Here is a 22,652-nt window from a genome sequence, read left to right on the forward strand (position 1 = left end):
GAGGCCAGGGAGGTGACGGGGCGCGGGGTGCGATCCCGCCCTGGGGAGGGGTCCTACCCCCGCTCCCGGAGCCGCCGTCAGCCGGGTGCCACCCGGGCTCTGCGCTGGGGACGCGGTGGGAGCCGCGCCGGGAGTCCGTGGGGAGGAACGGGACGGGACGGGGCTGGGCAAGCCCGAGCGCCAGGCGCTCCTGTCTCGCAGCTCCCGACCCTCTGACATATCGGGGAAGCGCCTTTTGCGCCGGCTCGCTCCGGTTCCTCCCGGGGAGTGCCGCCACAGCCTCTCTCCCGCCCCGGCCGCTGGAGCCACCGCCGGCAGCGCCGCCCGTCCCGGCCCGGCCCGGCCCCTCCCGCTGCACCCGGACCGGTCCCGGCTACGGCGCGGGGGTCGCGGCTGCCGGCGAGGAGCCCGCAGCCGCCCGCACCGCGGGACAGAGGGGCCCGGGCGGCACCGAGCGCTACTTACTGTGTCGGCGACGGGGCCCCGACGGGCGTCCTCGCCCCCTTCCCCTTCCCCTCCTGTCCCGGAGGGCTGGGCGGCCGGGATCGGCGGCTCGCCGGCCCCACGCATGCGCCCGGCCCCCGCGGGCTCTCACAGTGCCGGCCGCGGGTGGGCTCCGCCGCCGCGACCGCAGCCGGAGGGAGCGAGGCCCGCAGCCCGCGCTCCCCGCCCCGGCACGGCCCGACGGGGCGGGCTGCGCTGGCCGCCCCCGCCGAGGCGAAGGCCGGGGGTCCCTGCGGCTCAGGGCCGGTTTGCAACGGGATCGAACGCGGCAGCGCCCGCACCGCGGCGGCGGAGTGGGGAGGGCGCGGGGGAAGCCATGGGGCCGGCTCCGCGTGGAGAAATGCCGGAGAGACCGGCGTGAGAGCGTGTGAGTGGAGTGTGCGGGACAGTGTGTGTGTGTGTGTGTGTGTGCCGAGGGGAAGGGGATGGGAAGGGTTTGGAGAGGTGGCGGTGCCGCCTCGGGGCTCGGTACTGATGCTTCAATACAGATGCCTTACGGGAGAGCCGGGCTTGTCAACCCGGGGCTGAAACACGGTCCCATTTTAAGTGACTGCAGGGATACACATTTTCCCCATCCCCCAGCTGCCTCCTGCCTTCCAGCGGCTCACAGCTCACGGCCGCCGGGCTCTCCCGGGATGGCTCTCCCGTTCCAGCGGGGCAGCTGTGACCCGGCTGCGGCAGCCGCGCAGCGCGGCTCCGGGGAAGGCGAGTGCCCGGGGCCGCCGGGCTCGGCGCTCACCCCGCTCCTCCGGGGCGGCCCTCTCGGCAGCGGCGCCCTTACCAACACCGCCACGTTTTGGGGATTATCTCACCGATAACGATCCGCCGCCTCCACTCCCCGGGCTGTCCCACATGCCGTCTGCCGGACAAGGGTTAACGGGACGACTGCGGCTGGCTAGTGCCACCGCCGTCTACGGGCAGAGTGACACTGTCTTCCCGTGAAACCCAGACTGATTCGGTGCGTGAACGCTCTGTGCACTCCCGGTTCCCGGAGCGGGACTCCCGGTTGCCGTCGGGGCTGTTCGCTTCCCGCCCGCGCACCAGGCGCGGAGCACGGCGGCCACGGGAGCCGCCTCGCTGGAGCCCGCGGACCCGGGAAACGCTGGGGATGGCAGATGGGGAGCAGCGGGCTTCGCCTGTAGCGCCCGGGGCTCTGAGCCGCGGGAGCTCGCCCTGCGCCCCCGAGACTCCCACGCCGGTGCCGGCTGGGGCACGTGGGCGGACAGCGGCTTCCCTGGCGCGGGGAGTAGGAGGAGAAGGAAGGGGCGGATGCGGCCCCGGGAGCGGTACTCACGGCGCCGGCAGGCTCGGGGGCAGCGCGGGGCTGCGGCGGCGCGGCTCCGTGGCACGCCGGGCATCTCCGGCGCTCCGGGGGGAGGCGGCTGGGCGGCGGCGGCGGCAGGGCCGGGGCGGAAGCCGGCGGCGGCTCAGCCCAGCGGCCCCGCAGCAGCGCGGCGAGCGGGCAGCGGGCCCCGGGCCCGGCCAGCAGCGCCGCCAAGCCCGAGGGGCAGAAGCGGGACCCCGGCGCGTCTCGACGGGGCGCGGAGACGAAGCGCGGGCAGGGCCGGCGGGCGGGGAGCTGCGGCCGCAGGAAGGGGCTGGAGAGCAGAGCTGACAGCGGGGCGAGGGGCCTGGCAGGCCTCGGAGTCTGCAGCGTGCGGGGGAGGTGTGGGAGCGGGGGGACGGGGCGGGAAGAGAGAGAGAGAGAGAAAGAGAAACACAAAGTGAGCATCACTCGGGGGGGGGGCAAGCGGGGACCCTGCACAGCCCAGCAGAGCTCCTCCACCGAGATGCTAATCCGAGGGGTGGAGGGGTGGCAGCCTTGAACCCCTACAGCCTTGCTCCGCACCCCCTGCGAGTACGCTCTGTCTTTTTAAGTTTCCTGTGCCGGCCCTTTAGGTGAGGGCTGGAGATCTCTCCTACCCAACCAGTGCTCATTGGGGTTCGGGGCAGGTCATAGTGACAAAGGAGCACGGGGAATATGTCGGCCACTTACTACCTACGCGTAAAGAGAACCCCCCAAAAAATCCTCACCCAAAAAGCCAACCGCAGACGACGGACGGAGCTGCGGCGGCGGCAGGCGGGCGAAGTGGCGGGGATCGGAGAGGAGCAGAGCTACGGCCGCCTGGCGCTGTCCAGGGTCCCGACCCTGCCCCGCCACCTCCTGCAGTGGCCGGGCAGCTCAGCGAGCCCGCCCCGCTCTGCAGGCAGCAGGGCAGTGTGACCTTGCCCTTCCTTGCTGAGTGCCACTGTCCTGCACAGTGAGACCCGCCTTGCTAGACCATGACCCCTAGCTGAGTAGGAACTGACAGAAATCACTCACTGTGCGAGCTCTGCCTCTCTTTTTTTCTAGCAGCGATTTCTACCTGTTCCTGCTCAGGGCATCATTTCTTCAATCAAGGTACAGCCCTTTGCAAAACATCATCCCTATTTCTGGCCTACAACCAGACATCAAAGATACTGGGAGGAACTGAAGCCTACACAGTGTGAAGAAAGTCCTTCCCACAGTGATGGCACTGCCCTTGAAGGCCAAAGGCACTGTTACTTCAGTGGGATAACACAGCTGTGGTGCTATTGATGCCAGGGGAAGGTGCTTGTTAGAGCTGAGACTAGCAGGGAAAGCTGCCATTCCTGCACAGAAGGAGAGTTTGCTGTTGCTTAGCAGCAGAGAGTTCCCCTAGATGTGTTTGGAGAGATGAACTAGGGTAGAAGCTGGACAATGTTCCCAGGAGAAAAGAAAAAATAGAAAGGTTTATTTCTGCCCCACAACCTCAGTATTTCTCCATCTCAGTGGCAAAGAGTCCTTCTGCAAATCTCTGCTCCTTTGGTCATGGCAGAAAGCACACAAGTGGGATTTTAAATAGACTTCTGTGCTGAACCAAAGCCTAGAGAGGACCTATAGAGATATTACAGGCTTGATAATTAGGATTAAATGATACTGCCTCACTCCATGTCAGAGAAAATGGAAGAAAGTCTCAGTAAGTGTACTAAGTTGTTCATGTGTCCTAAGATCAAGTTCAAAAAACCTGTTAAGACCTTTGAATTCAGCTCTTAGTCTCACTGCCAGGAAGGGCAGTCATTTAATTCAGACTGGTGAGTAAATGTGCCTCCTCTAAGACCTTTCTAGACTATGGTCTCAGGTGGCTTTTAAATCTTTGCAGGAATGCTTGAACAAGTTTAAGTTTAAAATACTGGCATAGCGTGACTTATCTGTGTGTGTTCTTGCTCCATCATCCTTTGCATTTCTCTCAGGAGAGTCACTATCTGTTGTCCCTGCCCATGGCAGGGGGTTTGGAACAAGATGATCTTTAAGGTCTCTTCCAACTCAACCATTCTATGATTGCAAATAACTAATTAAAGAAGTTTGGGGTTGTTTGTTTGGTTGTTTGGTTTTTTTCAAAATTAATGACACATAGTGATGGTGCATAGTATTGTATAAAAATGTGGTACTTACTCTCCCTAGCATAAACTGTTAGATAAACAAATCCACCTAAGCTAACTACCTTCCACTGATTGGTGTTTGTAGGCTAATCTGTCTAGCTCTGTAGGCAGGTACATCTGCATCACTGCATGTGTACACAGCCACCTAAATCCTGAAACAGCTAAGTGGTGTGGAGGCCTACTGTCCTTTCTAGCAATGATTTCTACCTGTTCCTGTTCAGGGCTTTATTTTTTCAGTCAAGGTCCAGCCCTTCCCAAAACATCATTCCTATTGGGGACATTGTCCTTTAATGTCCTACGGTTGGTAACACAGTCAACTTCTCCTTTCTCCCTGAATAATGGATGCATGCTGGTGTCCAGCTGCATAAGACAGAACTGCATAAACAAGTGCTTGGACTTGGATGAAATGGGGTTTAAGGTTGAGGGAGCTGAAAGACACAGACTGAGACCCTGTCTCTCCCTAAAAGACTTGTGAACATACATTTCATATGTGTGAAAGAAAATTCCCTGCCATCAGAGTAGCTCTCTCTGCATGTGCATGGCTGTGACCTTACTCTTGGTTCCCACTACTGCTCTGCTTTGTTCAGGTTACATGTATTCCTGCTCACTTAAATTGTTAAATAGAGAGTTTTTAGACTGTTGAATGGAGCTGATTCATAGTGAATTAGGGAGCAATTCAAACAGAGAGTAAGAAGCCATTTTTGACTTTTTTCATTGACATGAAAGGGCACTTGTTACAAATCATTTTGAAGATTGAGAAGCTTTTCTGGGAGAGGAGATATTTTCAGAAGGAGAATGAGTTTCCAGGGACTTTAGCTAAACTTCCATTTTCTTTATGTATCAGCAGTATTCTAGTATTTTCTTTCTTTTATCCCATAATAAAAGCTAAAAATGCAAAAAGAAAAATAAAAGATACATTTAAATAACCATATTTTGAATTGAACATAATACCAGTGATATGATGGGAATCAGCTTTGTTGAACTTTGAAATATTTATATCTTTTCAACATCAGTTTCTTACAGGTGTAAGTAACTTTTCTTCATGGATCTATTAGTAATTGCTTTCAAATAGAATATGTGTGCTCCATGCTGATGTGAGGCAGAATAAACCAAAGTCTTCAAACATGTAAGACCAACTATAGCGTAGCATGGTGCCTCAGGCCATTAACTAACGTGTCCTACATGCAGGGATGCCTTTTAGTATTAATTTTTCATCAGCTTTAATGGCGATGTGTTAATTCAGAAGTAGAATCCATTTTGTGTAAGCCCATGTTTTAAAGTCCCACTGTGAAGCTCCTCCCAGTGCCATGTCATTCAGAATGTCACAGGGTGTCTCTTATCCTTTTGCTGGAGGATTGAGTTTCCTCAAGACCAGATGCTGAAATCTGTAATTGCATCACATTAGGACTAACACTTAAAAAAATTATCGCAGTGATTAGTCTTGCTTTAGATCTCTGTGCAGGCAGAATGTTTTTTAATTGGTGGCTCTGCTTAGTGCTTTGATATTTGTTTCAGCACCATAAGGTTATTTTGTAGGATGATGTATTTTCTCAGAGTTGTCCAGTCCCATATATATGTTCTGCCAAAACTCTTGGCTCCAGTATTTGTTATCAGTCAGCCTCTGCTCCGATGCCACTAGAAGTCCAGGAATTAGCCTCCACCGTGTCCACTCGCAATTCTGTTTCTTTTCCACTCCTACATATCACATCTTTGTTACTTCTAAGGCAGTGGAAAACTTAAAGAGAAGTAACATTTGAGATGGAATTAAATATTAGAAATAAGGGTATGGTTTCTCACAGCAGGACTGAATGCTGGGTTTCAGCACGTCAGAGTCAGCTCAGTGATGGTTCTACTCCCCCTTCTGGCCCCAGCCCAGCTGATGGGTGCAGACTCCGTGGGGTTTGTGAGCCCTCGGATGGAGCTCTGTGGTGCAACTCATGTGCTTAAAATCCTTAGTGACTCAGAGTTTCTGGCAGATTGACAGACTACCCAGGAAGTCGGTGGCTTGGGCAAAGAAGGTCTAATTAGAAATTGCCATATGACACATACAGAAAATTAAATATTTGCTGAAGTGCGACTGCATTGAGAAACTCTGTTTTTCTTTTTATTTGTCATGTTTGGCAAATCGAAGCTTCACTATATTCTGTCTGACTTTCGCACCTGATGAATGACAATAAATAAATAAAAATATAATGCCAAAGGTTTTCTTTTGTAAAATCATGAGATTAACATCTTTAATTCTATCGTCTGTTTTTGGTGGTTTTGTTTTGTTTGGGTTTGTTTGTTTGTTTGTTGTTTTCCAGAAACCTTCAAATTATTTGTACTCGTTAAAAATACTTACAGTTTAGGCTTGATTTAAAAAGAAATATCTCTTCTATCACGACAACTCTCCATTAGTGTATGTCCCGACGACATGATAGACCCAGTACCAAATATCTGGGCAAAATGTTGACCAGAACAAGATTAGCTCCTACAAAACCCCCGTGAGTTTCCAGACGATGGAGGAAGCTGCTCGGTAACGCTCATCACAAGCTTCCAGAAGGTGTCACTGTGCACCTACATTTTGAATGGGAAACCTCAACATTTAAGGATTACTGCCAAAGCACTATTCCTCCTTCTGCTATTAGGGCTTCTCTTCTCTATCCATAATGGAAATTAAAAGAACAATGAAGAAAAAAAAATATTTTTTTTCCTGATTTGAAAAGTAAAAATATCTTCACAGTACCACTGTCACTGAAGAGGTACCTATCCAACCATCACCTGCAGGAATCTTCCTGTTATACTGTGGGTCACACATAACCTGATTATTATGCAGAATCCTTACCACACGTGCTTGGTAAGTAATAAATACAGTTAAATTAGAGAAGAAATCAAAACTGACATGACTGCACTTTTTATGTCTATGAAGGAGTTAGTAGTTACATTCTAGAGCTGGTTCAGAAAAGAAGATTAACAGGGCAATTTGGAACTGATGCTCCTGAACAGATCAAGGTTTCAGAGTAGCTGAGTAGTTCAAAGTGAGTCTGAAAGCCTCGTTGCACAATGTGGCTGCACAGTAATATTCCAGCTTGACAAGATCCCTGAGAAAGACACTGTCATTTTAGCCATTAATTTTCATCAGGTTTTGGACCTTATAAAATGTGGATGAATTCAGAAAATTATGCAGCCATGTTAAAAGCCTGATGGGAGAAAATATAGCTCTCTTATAGGATATGGTGGAAAATGTGAAAAGAGAAATGCACCAAAATTCCTTTGAAAAAGAAGAACAAAAGAATAAAGAACAGGCACTCAGAGATTGCTAAAGAGTATGAGGTTAAAAGGCACTATCAGAAACGACAGTGTCGTAGGCTGATAGATGCTGCCATGAAGAGTAAACTCTGTATTTGTCTATTGTCTCATTGCAAACTAGATTGAGTTGGTGACCAGAAGTATTTATCCGGTATCTTATAGTGATATATGAATGATGATGAGAGGAAAAGGAACTGATTTGATAAGAATGACAGTGAGGAGAAAGTGTAAATACATTTTGGAAATGGGAAAACTTCAGGTGATATCTGTGCCAGAGTACTGATTCATCAGTGGTACTGAACTCTCATCTCTGTCATGTAGATATCCCTGTAGAAATGAATGGAAAGGCCTGAGGCTTCATTGCAGAATCTCTCACTAATATTTCTTTCAGAGATGCCCTTTGTGATCTTGCCCATGTAGGAGTACCCACCTGGATTAGAGAGACTGTGACTGCAGACAGCACAAATTACTGGCTGAATGTCATGTTTGCTTCAAGCTTAGAAGCAGACTTACAAATGGTATCAGTTCCCCTGACACCACAAATACTGAATTACAACTTTAAGTTGGAGAGGATCTCAAGTAGATAAAAAGAAAAAAAAAAAAGCTCAGACTTACTGAGCATTTGGGGGAGGCATTGATGTGTTCCTGTGAAACCACATTTCTCCTGTTTGATGCACAGAGAGATTGACACTCCTTTCTGCAGGTTGGACTTTTCCTCTGGCCACTCTGGGCTGTCCATCATGTTTCTCTGCACTGCAATTTGCTGAAGATTCTAGAATTGTCCTGAGAGAGGGAGAACAGCACTCAGGATGCATAGAATTCTGAATATATCTATTTTTATGTACCATCCTTATGTATCACTATTCAAGATAACTCACTGACAGGCCACACTTATGGTGGTTTCCCTCTGTTACACTACTGCTTTGAAAGACCATGTCCTCCTCCTGGACAGACAAAATGTCCCGTCCAACCTCCTTTCTGCAGTTCATTACAAACAAACCTCCTCACCAAACACAGAAAAGACAAAGTGAGTCTGCAAGTCTCATCTCCGCAATAGCTTATACCTTTTTCTCTGACCTGTAACACCTGTAACTTATTTCTTCTCATTATTTGTAAAGAATGGTAAGAAACCAGTAGAGTTGGACTTTTCATTCTGTCCCAAGTGTGCCCATTTAGAAACCAGTGTGATACTTGAAAAATCACAGCATTCTTATGAATCTGAAACGATTTTATAGTCTGAGCATGCCACTGTTGTCCAGGTAAATCATTCAAGAAGATGCTGTTCTTGTACTGAAATAAAGCACACACAGTTATCTGCACAGGGTCTGTATGAACAGAATAAATGCAGTGCAGCGAGGAAGACTAGCCTGTCATAAAAACAGCAACCCATCTTTCAGAATCAAACATTTCAGTAAACATTAAGAAAGCCAGTTTTCAGAAATGTCCTTGGCATTTAAGGGCTGTGACTCACTTTGTCAGTCTTCCGACTGTAGAAGTATTCCATGCCAAACCATCCAGAAGATCTGGATGTAAACTGAAAACCACCCATATTCAATAGAAATGTTATAGATGTCCCATGTATTGACATGCAGAATTCGGGGTAATGTAAATCAGTAAATGGAGCAAGAATTTGCAAATGTAAAAAACAGGACAAAGGGTCAGAGAGGAGCAACTCAGCCACTTCTCCAGTGCACTTGTGCAAATCTTTCCACAAGTTCCAAGCACCAAAAGGCACAAAATGTGTGAGTGCCAAAGCTTATTTGGGATACTAAAGTGCAGGATGGGCAAGGAATCCCTAAAAGGAGATTCTCTTCCCCAAAGACATCTGTCTTGGAAGAATCACTGTGTTTAAACAAATTAGTTTGGTAATAAAAAGAGAAAAGCATGGATTTTACAAAATCAAGCACTGCAGTGCAAGAAAATTAATACTTTAAAATATTATAATCTGCCTACCTCTCATAACAAATGACAACTGTTATACAGTTCAAGAACTAATAATTTATCCTATTTTGGTCTAAGTCTGACCCATTGTTTTTGCTCTTAACCTGATTACCCTCAAAGCAAACAGTGAAGTTGACAGAACAGTAAGAACTATCTTCTTCTTTATTTAGTCCTAAAGTAAATCACATAAGATGTCACAGAAAAAAAATCACAGCTACTTTCTGAAATCAAGCTGTGTTCACAACTGGAACCAGATGCATAACCAAACAAAACTGAACCTTTCCCCTTTTCTATATGAATTCCTCATCATAGAACTGACATCTCTAGACTCCTGAAAATAATTTTCATACTTTTTGAGAGAGTAATTAAGTTCTTGCAGTAGTGAAACAGGAAAAATGATGTGATGTTTTGTAGGACAATCATCTGCTGCTTGGCAGGCACTACTGGGCAGCTCCTGATTTATTTCAGCCTGTTCATACCTTTAACAGTTGACATGGTATTTTAGTTTGGATTTACTTTCAGAATGACACTAAAAGCATACTATTGAGGGCAATAGCCTCCTGAACTGTTTCCAACCACACCTGGTGGTAGAATGAAGATCTGTTAAGTTACAGATCTCAACATCTAGTTTCCTGAAAGTCCCATTAGAATCAGTGTTAGAATAAAGAGGGGCCGTGGGAAAGGCCTAGCCTTCTCAGACATCCAGAACAGTCAGTAAGCAGGCACAGACCTGCTGCAAGCCAGGCTTCATCAGTTCACCTGCTCACAGATCCTTGCCATTTCCCAGGTTTCACCCTTCAGCCCACCTTTTAGATGTGGCTGATGGAAAAACAACATTCTGCCTGCCTTAGTTTTAAGAATACAGATACAGTTACTTACATTGTACATTAATAAGCTGTTTTCATCCCACACGTGGCCTCTGTGCCATAAGGGTCAGTCCCTTGCATTTCCTGGCTTAGCAGGGCTTTGGGTTCAACCTGCCCTGAGAAGGATGCACCTAGCTGTCACCTAGCAACATGGAGGTGGATTTTGAAATAAGGATATTTGTGATAGGATATTGTGATCCCTTTTTGCACCTTTCTTTTGACTGGATGAAGCTGATTTAGGAAAATGATGCAAATAAATGGGAATATGTAGCAGTTATTAATATAATAAATAATAAGTCCCATGGGGACCATAGCGACACCAACGTGGTGTGTAACAAGAGAGAGCGAGAGATCTTTATTCAAGGAGTCCCGGCTTATATAGCAGTTTCAAATGCTGCCACGTCACACAGGTAACTTTTTAAGCCAATCCCATACAAGCATTCAACAGAGCATGTGTGACAGAGTACTTAGAACTACAACTCCCAGGATGTTTTGCAGCACCTGGTGTAACCAGACCCCACAATTCCCCCATTTTTATTAATAAGAAGATACAAACAGTGTAAATTCAAAAAACAGTGCAATTCTTAACAAAACGCTTTTCATTTGACATAGTAAACTTATTTCTTGCTTAAACCTTATATACTTAAGAGTTCTATATAATAACAAAACTTTATTCATTATAAACCTTATTTACCTAAGAGGTCTATGGAATAACAAAACTTTATTCATTAAAAACCTTATTTACCTAAGGGTTTTTTGTAACTGGGTAGAACAAAAACTTTTATCAATCTGAGGGTTTACTTATAACTGGGGAAAACTTACTTTATTAAAACACAAGGAAAAGTTTAAAGGAGGAACATCATGTTTTGAGTTGTCTTTTATTAAGGCGATGTATTAGAGGTAGTGTTTGTTGTGTGTTCGTTTCAGATATTTTGTATAGGGTGTAAATGGTTCACATACATTCATACATTCACACAATTTCTCTTTCACTCATTCGGGTGGCCACCCCAATCATTTTTCATTCATGCATACATGCAATCTTTATTTTGTTTTCATATTCTAGGTTATACAACTTAAACTTTTATGTAGTGTTTGGTCAGAATGAAAATTGTTTGATTCAGGATTTACTTACTTAATTACATGCATATTCTGTCTACTCCCCTTCTTTTGTTGTGAATATGGAAAGGTAATGAATTTAAAGGTATAATACTGGTAAGTAGCGTGCACATTCCTGAGTGTGTACTTACAGAAATGCATAGGTAGGTTACTATTATAATGTGTTAATAACAATAGAAATTCTTAAAGATGCTAATTACTACTTAAACGATATAGTTATAAACTTAAACTTACTTAGATATATTTAAGAACTTAACAATTTTAAACAATACTCAGTAAATGTGACTATCAGTAATTTAAACAAAGTTACAGGGAAATTAGAAACTTAAAAATGTATTAATAAGGGAATGTTGAATTTTTCTCTTATTAAATAGAAAACTAAAGACAGTTAACCAAATTATTTTAGATAAAAACATTTGTAATAATTTCTAAAGGTTTATATGTAAAACATGTAAAAACAGTCAGTAAATTCAGTGTCTGTATAGTTTTGGCCCCGGCCCAGGTCTTTGTCCGGGCCGCCGCCTCTCTCACAGGAGTGGGGAGGCGGTGTTGTCACTGTTGAGGCTCCCAGGAGGAGCCGGAGTAGCTGCGGCCATGGCCCGGCCCGCTCACGGTGGGGGCCATGTCGCTGGTCATCGCCCGCCGGGCCTCGGCTCGGCTGCCGCGTTGTGCCGCATGTGCGGCTGTCCCGGGCCGCGCTGCTGCGGCCGCGTGGTCCGCTTCAGGGGAGCGGCGGCACGGGCGGCTGGCTCGTGTAGTGGGACGCGGCCGTCAGTTCCAGGCACGGCCCGGCCCGGCCCGCCCGTCACCACGGGCTGCCCGCGCTCCAGGTGCAGGCGGGCGGCGAAGGCCTCACAGGTCTGCGCCGCCGACACGTGCTCGCTGAAGCCGCCGCGCCGCCCCAGCTGCATTTACAAACTTGTGCCACAGTCCCGTCGCAATCCTGCTCGGCCGCCCGGGATGGCCGCGGGGCCGCCCCGCGGCTTCTCCTCAGGCATGGCGGCCGCTTCCCCGGCCCGGGGTTCCACGCGGAGCTCCGCCGGGAGCTCCACGCGGGTCAGGGGCGCGGCGGAGTCGCCGCCAGCTGCGGCGGGGCTTCAGCGTCGGGTCACCGCCTCCCGTTCGGCCGCGCCTGCCGGGCCTTGGCCCGCTTGCGGAGCTCTGGGAGAGGCGCCCCGCGGCGGCGCCGCTCCGGTCGCCTGGCTTTCTCCACGCTGTGCGCCGGGCCCGCCGCTCCCGGTGGTGCCGCCGCCGCTGCCATCTGGGTTTGCAGAGGAACCGCCGCCGCAGCCTGGTCGACACCAGCCGGCACCGCGAGATGAAGTCGCCGTCGCTGCCGAGCCCCGTCCCGAGCCGCCCGCCCGGGGCCGGAGTCGCCGCCCGCCGCCAGCAGTCCTGCGGAGCCGTGCGCAGCTCCGTCCCCGGTCTGCCTCGCTGCGGCTGCTGAGCACCCCGACAGCCCCGCGCTCTGTGCCCGCCGCCGGCCTCGCCGCTCGCAACGTCGAGCGGCTATCACGTATCTTTTTTAAACATCGCGCCGCTGTTGCTGGTAGGCACAGCAGCTGTTGCTTAGCTACCGGCTCCCAGCACGGACCATGTTCCATGCGTGCCTCCAGCAGAGGCAGTCCACAACATGGCCACGAGACAGGAAGAGAAGGTATTACCTTCTGCTCCCGGCATGGGCAAGATGGTGCCGCCCATGCTCCGGCGTGGTCTCCACGTGTTTGCAGGTTTGCCATGGCTTGGGGATTCAAAGTTTGTTCCCTTTTACCAGTTACATAACCCACGACACGCGCTTTCTTCCCGGAATTCACGCATCCGCAAAAATTCAGCACAAAAAGGTATATTCTAAGGCTTTTCTTCCGTGCTCTCGGACCCCCTCCCCCTTTCCAGACTGCAGTAGCACGTGGAGTTCCATGCTTTACAATGTCTGGGGGAGGGGAAGATTCAAAGTTTATCTCTGTGGACGAGTTCTCTTGCGAGGGTTTTAAAGCGTCCATCTTTTTTATTTCTATTTTCTCTCTGCTTCTCCACCCCTCTTTCCAAGTAATTTCACTAAGAATTGTAAATAACAGCAGTCTTAAACCAGTTATTTTCATCAATTTTAAAAGTCCAGTTATTTTATGTTTGTTAACTTGTCTCCAAAGTCTTTTCAATATTAAGCTTAAGGCTTTTGCAATATTCTGCGGTTCACGTGAATTAAAAGTTTTCATTTTTTCTCTTTTTCTTTTTTCTCCCGCCCTCTCACCTGGGACGTAGATTTTTCTTCTCGAGAGCGTCCTCTCAAAACGTAGGCAATTTCCTACCGAATTCAGGCCTTTTTTCGAGCTCAATCGCGGTTTCTCCCGCCTACGCCCATCAGAGTTTCCTTTCCTCTGGTACCTGGCGTTAATTTCTTTTTCACGGCGGACGTCCCTCAGCGTTAAATATAGGCTGGTACCTGACGTCTGGTCCGTATTTCTTCCTGATTCAGGATAAGGCTTAGGTCCCTGTTCCGGGCGCCATATGTAGCAGTTATTAATATAATAAATAATATGTCCCATGGGGACCATAGCGACACCAACGTGGTGTGTAACAAGAGAGAGAGCGCTTTATTCAAGGAGTCCCGGCTTATATAGCAGTTTCAAATGCTGCCACGTCACACAGGTAACTTCTTAAGCCAATCCCATACAAGCATTTAACAGAGCATGTGTGACAGAGTACTTAGAACTACAACTCCCAGGATGCTTTGCAGCACCTGGTGTAACCAGACCCCACAGGAATAATGTTTTTGCACAGAAGGGACCATCAAAATGTAGGACTGAGTAAGCATTAAAAGGCTTGAAAGAAATACTGCTTTTCCCTTAGAGTCTTTGAAATTTTTGTGGAAATAAACTACTGTGAAAAAGCATATGTGGAATTAATGATTTTTGTGTTTTTGCACCACTTATGCAAAATGCATTATCAGGTAGCATGCATTGTATACAAATGGGCAAGGAGAAAATTACTATTCATGCTCACTATATATACAGCAAGGACTTCAAACAGCAGGCAAGGATATCTGAGTTGATCCTAGCAGCAAAGGTCAGATGATACTTTCAAACTCACATCCAGAACCACCTTTCATAATTGTAGTTCACAGAACTGCTTGGGTTCAAAGGGACCTTAAAGATCATCTATTTCTAACCACTCTACCATGGGCAGGCCCACCTTCCACTAGACCAGGTTGCTCAGAGGTCCATCCAGCCTGGCCTTGAACACTTCAAGAGATGAGGCATCCACAGCTTCTCTGGGTAACCTGGTCCAGTGCCTCACCACCCACACAGTGAAGAATTTCTTCTTCATATCTTATCTAAACATATCATCTTTCAGATCTTTAAGGTCATTCCCACTTGTCCTATCACTACATGCCCTTCAAAAAGTCTATCTCCCGCTCTCTTGTTGGCCCTAGAATTCTGGACTAAGGTCTCCCTGGAGCCTTCTCTTCTCCAGGCAAAACTACCCCAATTCTCTTAGCCTGCCTTTATAGGAGTGCAGTTCCAGCTCTCTGATTACCATGATAGTGCACCCCACATCCTTTTCCTGGTCACTGGAAGGGTTTGCTAATTAGTGTGGACTTGCTGATACCTGCAGCTTATTCTGTGTATTGGAAATAAAGCAGAGTGTAATGGGAACTGTGCTCAGGGGATCTCTAACATATCATGGCATCTAGGCAAAATCACAAGTCAGAGCAACACCAACTGTATTATACAGGACTGATGATGCAGAAAGGTACATAATTTTAATTTTGTATTTGTGATGGTTTTGATCTAGGCCTTCCTGGTAACCAGTTTGTAACCAAGGAAGTGGCCAAGTACCCAGTATTCCATACGATTTTTACGTAAACCAGAGTATAAATAAGTTGGAGATTAGAGACCTCTCTCTCTTCTCTTCCAACGAGGGTCGGGAACTGTAGGTCCTTGCGTTGGTCTCGCTTATCTAAAGCTGAGGCCTGCAGCGACCGCTGGCCTGCCACGTGGGGGGTTTGGAGAGTGCTGGCTGTGTCTGCCAATCCTGCTTTTTCTAAGGGAAGTGGTGAGATCTGTTTTGTTAATTACTGGTATAGTTCTTGAATTTGATCAAGTATACCTGTTCGGTGTTCCTTTTTTTTTCCCCTTTCCCTATCCCTTCGGGGAGTGGATCCCCTTTTACTGTGTATATAGCATCTTAACTGTATATAACTTTAATTTACGTAAATATATATATATATATATTTTATATAAACAGCTTGACTTTGGGTTCTTTAATTTTTTATAGTTTTTTTTCTTTGCTCTAAGAGGAGAAGGGAGGGAGGAAGGGGGCTGCTGTCGTGACTTTCGGGCATTTGGCAGGGAGCCAAGTCCAAACCATCACAGATTTTCTGGTGGCCCGGTACGGGGAGATTGTTTTGGTTATCCTGGTTTGTTTTGGAACAGTTACCGGGAAAACTGCCAAGAGAGGCTTGTTTATATAAACAAACCTATTGTTTAAGAACAGAGAGAAAGAATAATATAACGATGGCTATTCTAACTACTTGTTTCATTGTACTAGCTATATTTGTGCCTGTTTTGGACTATCCTGTAGGGAAACGCCCAACTGGAGATGAATGGGAGGAGTATATCCCTTCCTTTGATTGGGATGAATGGAAAGAGTATCTCACTTTCCTTGATTGGGATGAATGGAAGGAGTATTTCACTTCCCTCAATTTTGACATCAAAGGCCTGCTAAAGGAGATCCCTATCATTACAATTGGCTCCAATTTTTACTTAAATTGTTTAGTGACAATCCTAGTACTCGTGAAGGCAATGAAAGAGTTATTTAAAACTGGAAGAATGGTGTTGTGTTGCTTTTCATCTTGTAGAAAAGGTCAGACCTCTAAAGGATTCGCTGGAACTTTGGGAAGACTCTTGGAAAGGCCAGTTTCTGGATGGCAAGGAGCATGGGTAAATTTTGGCAAACTGGTAGGGCGTGTGGCACCTCCCATTGTTTGGGACTTCACGCCAGAACATGTGTCTAATCCTGACGAGATGACACGTTGTTTAGTTGAAGGATGTCTTTCATATGATGACCCAAACACGCAGCTCCTTGCTTTATGCTGGGGTCTAGTGACAGCTTATGGAGCTGCCTTAGATCACTATCAAAAGCCTAAGACAGAGGCAGAAAGTCAAAATATGTCACCTGAAACAAATGATGCCCCTATTGAGTCCACAGACGTCGAGATCCAGACTCAACCTGAAGTCAGCACCATCTCTATTGAGTCAACTGAGTGTGGAACACAAACTCAACCCGAAATCAGCACCGTCTCTGTTAAACTGACTGAATGTGGAACACAGACTCAGACCGAAGACAGTGCCGTCTCTGTTAAACTGACTGAATGTGGAACACAGACTCAGACCGAAGGCAGTGCCGTCTCTGTTAAGCTGACTGAGTGTGGAACACAAACTCAACCTGAAGTCAGCGCCGTCTCCGTTACTTCAACTGAACATGGAACACAGACCCAACCTGAAGTTAGCGCCATCTCTATTAAGTCAATTGAGTGTGGGACTCAGACTCAATTTGAAGTCACCATAGCTTCTACTAAATCTGTTGAAACTGGAGTCTAGACCGTAGATCTCATGGACACTGGAACTCAAACTACGACATCTAATGTTAAGGCTATGACAGAGATGAAGACCCGAACTACAAACCCGAGAATCACTATTGCCCCCCTAACTAAGAAGAAGATATGGATAAGGGATACTGCAGAAGCTACAGGCCTAGTTCCACGATTAAGGCGTATGGAAGGAGAAGAAGAAGAAGAAGAAGAAGAAGAAGAAAAGGGAACAAAGGAACTTGCCAGCCCCATGGAACCTATCCCATTCAGTTATGTAGTAGTGGACGAATGGACGGCTGCAAAAGAAGAAGAAGTAACAGCGAGAGAAGGAGCGCGCCCAAAAGAATTAGGAGCGCGTCCAAAGGAAAAGGGAGTGCACCTAAAGGAAGAAGGGGCGACAGCACAAATAGCCAATAAACCACCAAAGACAAGGCTGACACCCAAATATTCTCTTCCTGACTTTCCAGCGGAAGATACAGAAGAACGGTTGAGACCTTCATCCCAAAGTCTGAAGGACTACTCGCTACCTCCACCTCGTGGGCTTAGACAACGGAGTAGAAGTCTATCCCCGCTACATGCTCAGTCTCTGCCTCCATGTGAGAGAGGTAGAGAGAGAGAGAGAGCAGTTCCACATAGAAGCGTCAAAAGGGAAGTGGAAATGGTTCCACCTAGGGGAGACCCTTATTCTGGAGCAGCAGTTGTGCGAACGAGTGAGGTACTGCGAACAATGACCCCAGCAGAGCTCCGGGATCTACGACGGGATTACAGCCGCCGGCCTGGTGAACAAATTCTCACCTGGCTGGTACGATGTTGGGATAATGGAGCCAGAAGCCACTTGTTAGAGGGTCATGAAGCACAGCAGCTAGGATCCCTCGCTCAAAACCGTGAAATAGAACAAGAAATCGCAAGAGAGACATACAATCTCAGTCTCTGGCTCCGAATCCTCCATGCTGTGAGGGAAAAATATCCATTTAAAGAATACTTAATGAGTTCTCCGAAAAAGTGGACGAGTGCAGAAGAAGGCGTCCAATACTTACGAGAATTAGCTATGCTGGAACTCATTTATTGCAATTCAGATTATTATGACTGTTTAGAACCAGAGAAAATTTCATGTACAGAGCCAATGTGGAAGCAAGTGATTAGAGGTGCCCCTGCATCATACCTCAATTGCTTAATATCAGTATATAATCCAAAAACGGATGAACCGACTGTGGACACCATGTGTTCATGGATACGGACCATAGCAGAAAATTTGGAAAGGTCCTCCGATGCCCGACACCGACCTATCCATGCTAGGGAAGCAATGGAGAGGCCCTATGAATATTTCAGATATGAAGACGACTATAGGGATAGAGATGATAGAGTCTATATAGACTACAGAGACTTTAGAGACAGACCAATAAAATGGTCTCGACCACGATTTCGACCTCGATCTTGGTCCCGGCCTCGTTCACGGTCTCCTTTCTTAGTACGCAGAAGGAGAGGAAACCCCAGACCGAGGTCACGTAATCAACTGTGGTCCTATCTGCGCAGCAAAGGAGAAAACATGAAGAAGTGGGATGGTGAACCCACTTCCAAACTTGAGGCCAGAGTGAGAGAGTTACAACAAAGGGAAAACAACAAAAAGGTTGTCTACGTGATTGATGCAGATGCTCTACAACCTCTGAAACACAAAAAGATGGAGATCCGCTTTGACAATAACAAGAAGGCTTCCAAGAAGGCAAAGTCAAAGTCGGACGATGAATACTCCGATCAAGACCAATAGAGGGGCCCTGCCTTCTGCCAGGAGAAGGATAGAGACCAGGAAGATAACAGGGTTTACTAGGCTGTGTGGGTTCGATGGCCTGGCACATCGGATCCTCAGAGATACCGGGCTTTAGTGGATACTGGTGCCCAGTGTACTTTAATGCCATCAGAGCATAAGAGTATAGAGGCTGTTTCTATTTCTGGAGTGACCGGAGGGTCTCAAGAGTTGTCAGTGGTAGAGGCCGATATGAGCTTGACAGGAGACCAATGGCAAAAGCATTCCATTGTGACGGGGCCAGAAGCCCCTTGCATTCTTGGTATGGACTACCTAAAAAGAGGATACTTCAAAGACCCGAAGGGGTACCGATGGGCTTTCGGTGTAGCCACGGTGATTGAAGAGAAGTCCAAGCAATTGTCTGCCCTATCTGGCCTCTCAGAAGATCCTTCCATTGTGGGACTACTCCAAGTTAAAGATCAGCAAGTGCCTATAGCCACTGCAACTGTACACAGGCGACAGTACAGGACAAATCGAGATGCTGTGATCCCCATTCACAAGATGATCAGGAAGTTAGAGAGTCAAGGGGTGGTCAGCAGAACACACTCACCCTTCAATAGCCCTATCTGGCCTGTACGTAAATCCGATGGAGAATGGAGACTGACAGTGGACTATCGTGGCTTGAATGAAGTCACGCCACCATTGAGTGCTGCTGTACCAGACATGTTGGAGCTCCAGTATGAGCTGGAGTCCAAGACAGCGAAGTGGTACGCCACTATTGATATTGCTAATGCATTTTTCTCCATTCCCTTGGCAGCAGAGTGCAGGCCACAGTTTGCTTTCACCTGGAGGGGTGTGCAGTACACCTGGAATCGACTGCCCCAGGGGTGGAAGCACAGTCCAACCATTTGTCATGGGCTGATTCAGGCCACCCTAGAGAAGGGTAAGGCCCCAGAGCACCTGCAGTACATCGATGACATCATTGTATGGGGGGACACAGCAGAAGAAGTTTTTGAAAAAGGGCAAAAGATCATCCAGATTCTCCTCGAGGCCGGTTTCGCCATCAAGAGAAATAAAGTCAAGGGACCTGCCAGAGAAATCCAATTCCTAGGGGTGAAATGGCAAGATGGACGTCGTCAGATTCCAACAGACGTCATCAATAAGATCGTAGCAATGGCTCCACCGACAAACAAAAAAGAAACCCAAGCTTTTCTGGGAGCCATAGGCTTCTGGAGGATGCACATCCCAGAGTACAGCCAAATTGTAAGCCCTCTTTACTTTGTGACCCGTAAAAAGAACAACTTCCAGTGGGGTCCTGAACAACAACAGGCTTTTAGGCAAATCAAGCAAGAGATTGCACATGCCGTGGCTCTTGGTCCAGTCAGGACGGGACCAGATGTAAAGAATGTACTTTACTCTACAGCTGGAGATAAAGGTCCCTCCTGGAGCCTCTGGCAAAAAGTGCCTGGCGAGACGCGAGGGCGACCACTTGGTTTCTGGAGCCGAAGCTACAGAGGTTCTGAAGCCAACTACACCCCTATGGAAAAAGAAATCTTAGCGGCATATGAAGGCATACGAGCAGCCTCAGAAGTGATTGGTACCGAAACACAACTCTTCCTGGCACCCCGATTACCAGTGCTGAGCTGGATGTTCAAGGGTAAGGTGCCCTCTACGCATCATGCCACCGATGCCACGTGGAGCAAGTGGATGGCTTTGATTACGCAACGTGTCCGAATGGGAAACTCGAATCGCCCTGGAATTTTGGAAATTATAACCAATTGGCCTGAAGGTGGGAACTTCAGTCTGGCGGATGAAGAAGAAGAAGAGCCAGTGAGTCGAGTTGAAGAAGCTCCGCCATATAATCAGTTGCCAGATGAAGAGACACGTTATGCCCTCTTCACTGACGGTTCTTGCCGCATTGTAGGAAGGAGCCGGAAGTGGAAAGCAGCTGTGTGGAGTCCCACCCGACGGGTGGCAGAAGCCACTGAAGGTAAAGGTGAATCGAGTCAGTTTGCGGAACTCAAAGCTGTCCAATTGGCCTTAGACATTGCAGAAAGAGAAGGATGGCCAAGACTCTACCTCTACACTGATTCGTGGATGATAGCCAATGCCCTATGGGGATGGCTAGACAGGTGGAAGAAAATGAATTGGAGACGTAGAGGAAAACCCATCTGGGCTGCCGACTTGTGGCAAGACATCGCTGCCAGAGTGAAAAAACTGAATGTGAGAGTCCGCCATGTAGATGCCCATGTGCCCAAGGATCGAGCTAATGAGGAACACACTCATAACAGACAAGCAGACCGTGCTGCACAAGTCGAGGTGTCACAAGTAGACCTAGACTGGCAGCAAAAGGGTGAGTTGTTCCTAGCTCGATGGGCCCATGATGCTTCAGGCCATCAGGGCCGAGATGCCACCTATAGATGGGCACGAGACCGAGGGGTGGATTTGACCATGGACTCTATTTCCCAGGTTATCCATGACTGTGAAACCTGTGCTGCCATTAAACAGGCCAAAAGGTTGAAGCCCCTATGGTATGGTGGACGCTGGGACAAGTATAGATACGGAGAAGCATGGCAGGTCGACTACATCACATTGCCACAAACCCGCCAAGGTAAACACTATGTGCTTACCATGGTGGAAGCGACTACTGGATGGTTAGAGACATATTCGGTACCACATGCAACAGCCCGGAATACCATTCTAGGTCTCGAGAAGCAAGTCCTGTGGAGACATGGTACTCCAGAACGAATTGAGTCAGACAATGGGACTCATTTTAAGAATAATCTGGTGGCCACTTGGGCACGGGAGCATGGTATTGAATGGGTATATCACATTCCATATCATGCACCCGCCGCTGGGAAAATTGAAAGGTGTAATGGACTGTTAAAAACAACTCTGAAGGCACTAGGTGAGGGAACTTTCAAGAACTGGGACAAGCACTTAGCCAAGGCCACCTGGCTAGTTAACACTAGAGGCTCTGTCAATCGAGCTGGTCCTGCCCAAGCAGAATCCCTCCACACTGTAGATGGAGACAAAGTTCCAGCGATCCATCTGAGAGGTATGTTAGGGAAGGCTGTTTGGATTACTCCTCCCTTGGGCGAAGACAAACCCATTCGTGGGATTGTTTTCGCTCAAGGGCCCGGAAATACCTGGTGGGTAATGAGAAAGGATGGAGAGATCCACTGTGTGCCTCAAGGAAATTTAACCTTGGGGAAAGACTAATCATGTGCTTTGAGTTGTGTTTTACAGGAAACCAGTCACCAGGTGGGAAAGACCTGAACAAACTAATGCCGGTATCCAGTGATAAACCAGCCCAGACCAGAGAACCAGCTCTAAAACCACAACTGTAATTGTCACCAAAGAGCCAAGAATCTGAACCAAGCTAATCCTGATGCTGATTCTTCTACAACAAAATGGATGCTCTAAAGAATGAACAAGGACTATATACATTTATCCATATGTGTATATATACGAAGGATATAAGTGAAGACAGAATATAAGTGTTACGTAAAAAAAGTATGGAATAAGGGGTGGAGAATGTGATGGTTTTGATCTAGGCCTTCCTGGTAACCAGTTTGTAACCAAGGAAGTGGCCAAGTACCCAGTATTCCATACGATTTTTACGTAAACCAGAGTATAAATAAGTTGGAGATTAGAGACCTCTCTCTCTTCTCTTCCAACGAGGGTCGGGAACTGTAGGTCCTTGCGTTTGTCTTGCTTATCTAAAGCTGAGGCCTGCAGCGACCGCTGGCCTGCCACGTGGGGGGTTTGGAGAGTGCTGGCTGTGTCTGCCAATCCTGCTTTTTCTAAGGGAAGTGGTGAGATCTGTTTTGTTAATTACTGGTATAGTTCTTGAATTTGATCAAGTATACCTGTTCGGTGTTCCTTTTTTTCCCCTTTCCCTATCCCTTCGGGGAGTGGATCCCCTTTTCCTGTGTATATAGCATCTTAACTGTATATAACTTTAATTTACGTAAATATATATATATATATTTTATATAAACAGCTTGACTTTGGGTTCTTTAATTTTTTATAGTTTTTTTTCTTTGCTCTAAGAGGAGAAGGGAGGGAGGAAGGGGGCTGCTGTCGTGACTTTCGGGCATTTGGCAGGGAGCCAAGTCCAAACCATCACAGTATTTTAGTGGAAATCATTTACTTTCATCAT

At 47.7% G+C, this 22,652-nt stretch overlaps 2 protein-coding genes across 5 annotated transcripts in view; one reads left to right on the top strand and one right to left on the bottom strand.

Moving 5' to 3' along the window:
* The window catches only part of RGS20 (regulator of G protein signaling 20), a 49,527-nt gene that overhangs the window by 19,809 nt on the left and 7,066 nt on the right, over positions 1–22,652 (bottom strand). Inside the window, exon 1 of one of the 4 annotated variants that reach the window (XM_050328549.1) lies at positions 1,799–1,885. The exons of 1 other annotated variant lie outside the window; for it this stretch is intronic. Coding sequence is in view for 1 of the 3 variants with exons in the window: in XM_050328524.1 (XP_050184481.1) it covers positions 1,317–1,358 (42 nt within the window). In the remaining 2 variants the exon portion in view is untranslated. Of the gene's footprint in view, positions 1–465; positions 546–1,316; positions 1,616–1,798; positions 1,886–22,652 lie in introns of those variants that run through there. 2 more of the 4 variants (XM_050328524.1, XM_050328541.1) reach the window with 2 other exon arrangements.
* On the top strand, positions 18,577–21,837 carry LOC126636693 (uncharacterized). The gene is made up of 2 exons (XM_050309133.1): positions 18,577–21,545; positions 21,737–21,837. The coding sequence occupies exons 1-2, from the start codon at positions 18,653–18,655 to the stop codon at positions 21,835–21,837; spliced, it is 2,994 nt and encodes a 997-aa protein (XP_050165090.1). The 5' UTR covers positions 18,577–18,652.

The sequence above is a fragment of the Myiozetetes cayanensis genome, unplaced genomic scaffold (genome assembly GCF_022539395.1).
Source record: "Myiozetetes cayanensis isolate MyiCay16 unplaced genomic scaffold, myiCay2020 scf1, whole genome shotgun sequence".
NCBI lineage: Eukaryota > Metazoa > Chordata > Aves > Passeriformes > Tyrannidae > Myiozetetes > Myiozetetes cayanensis.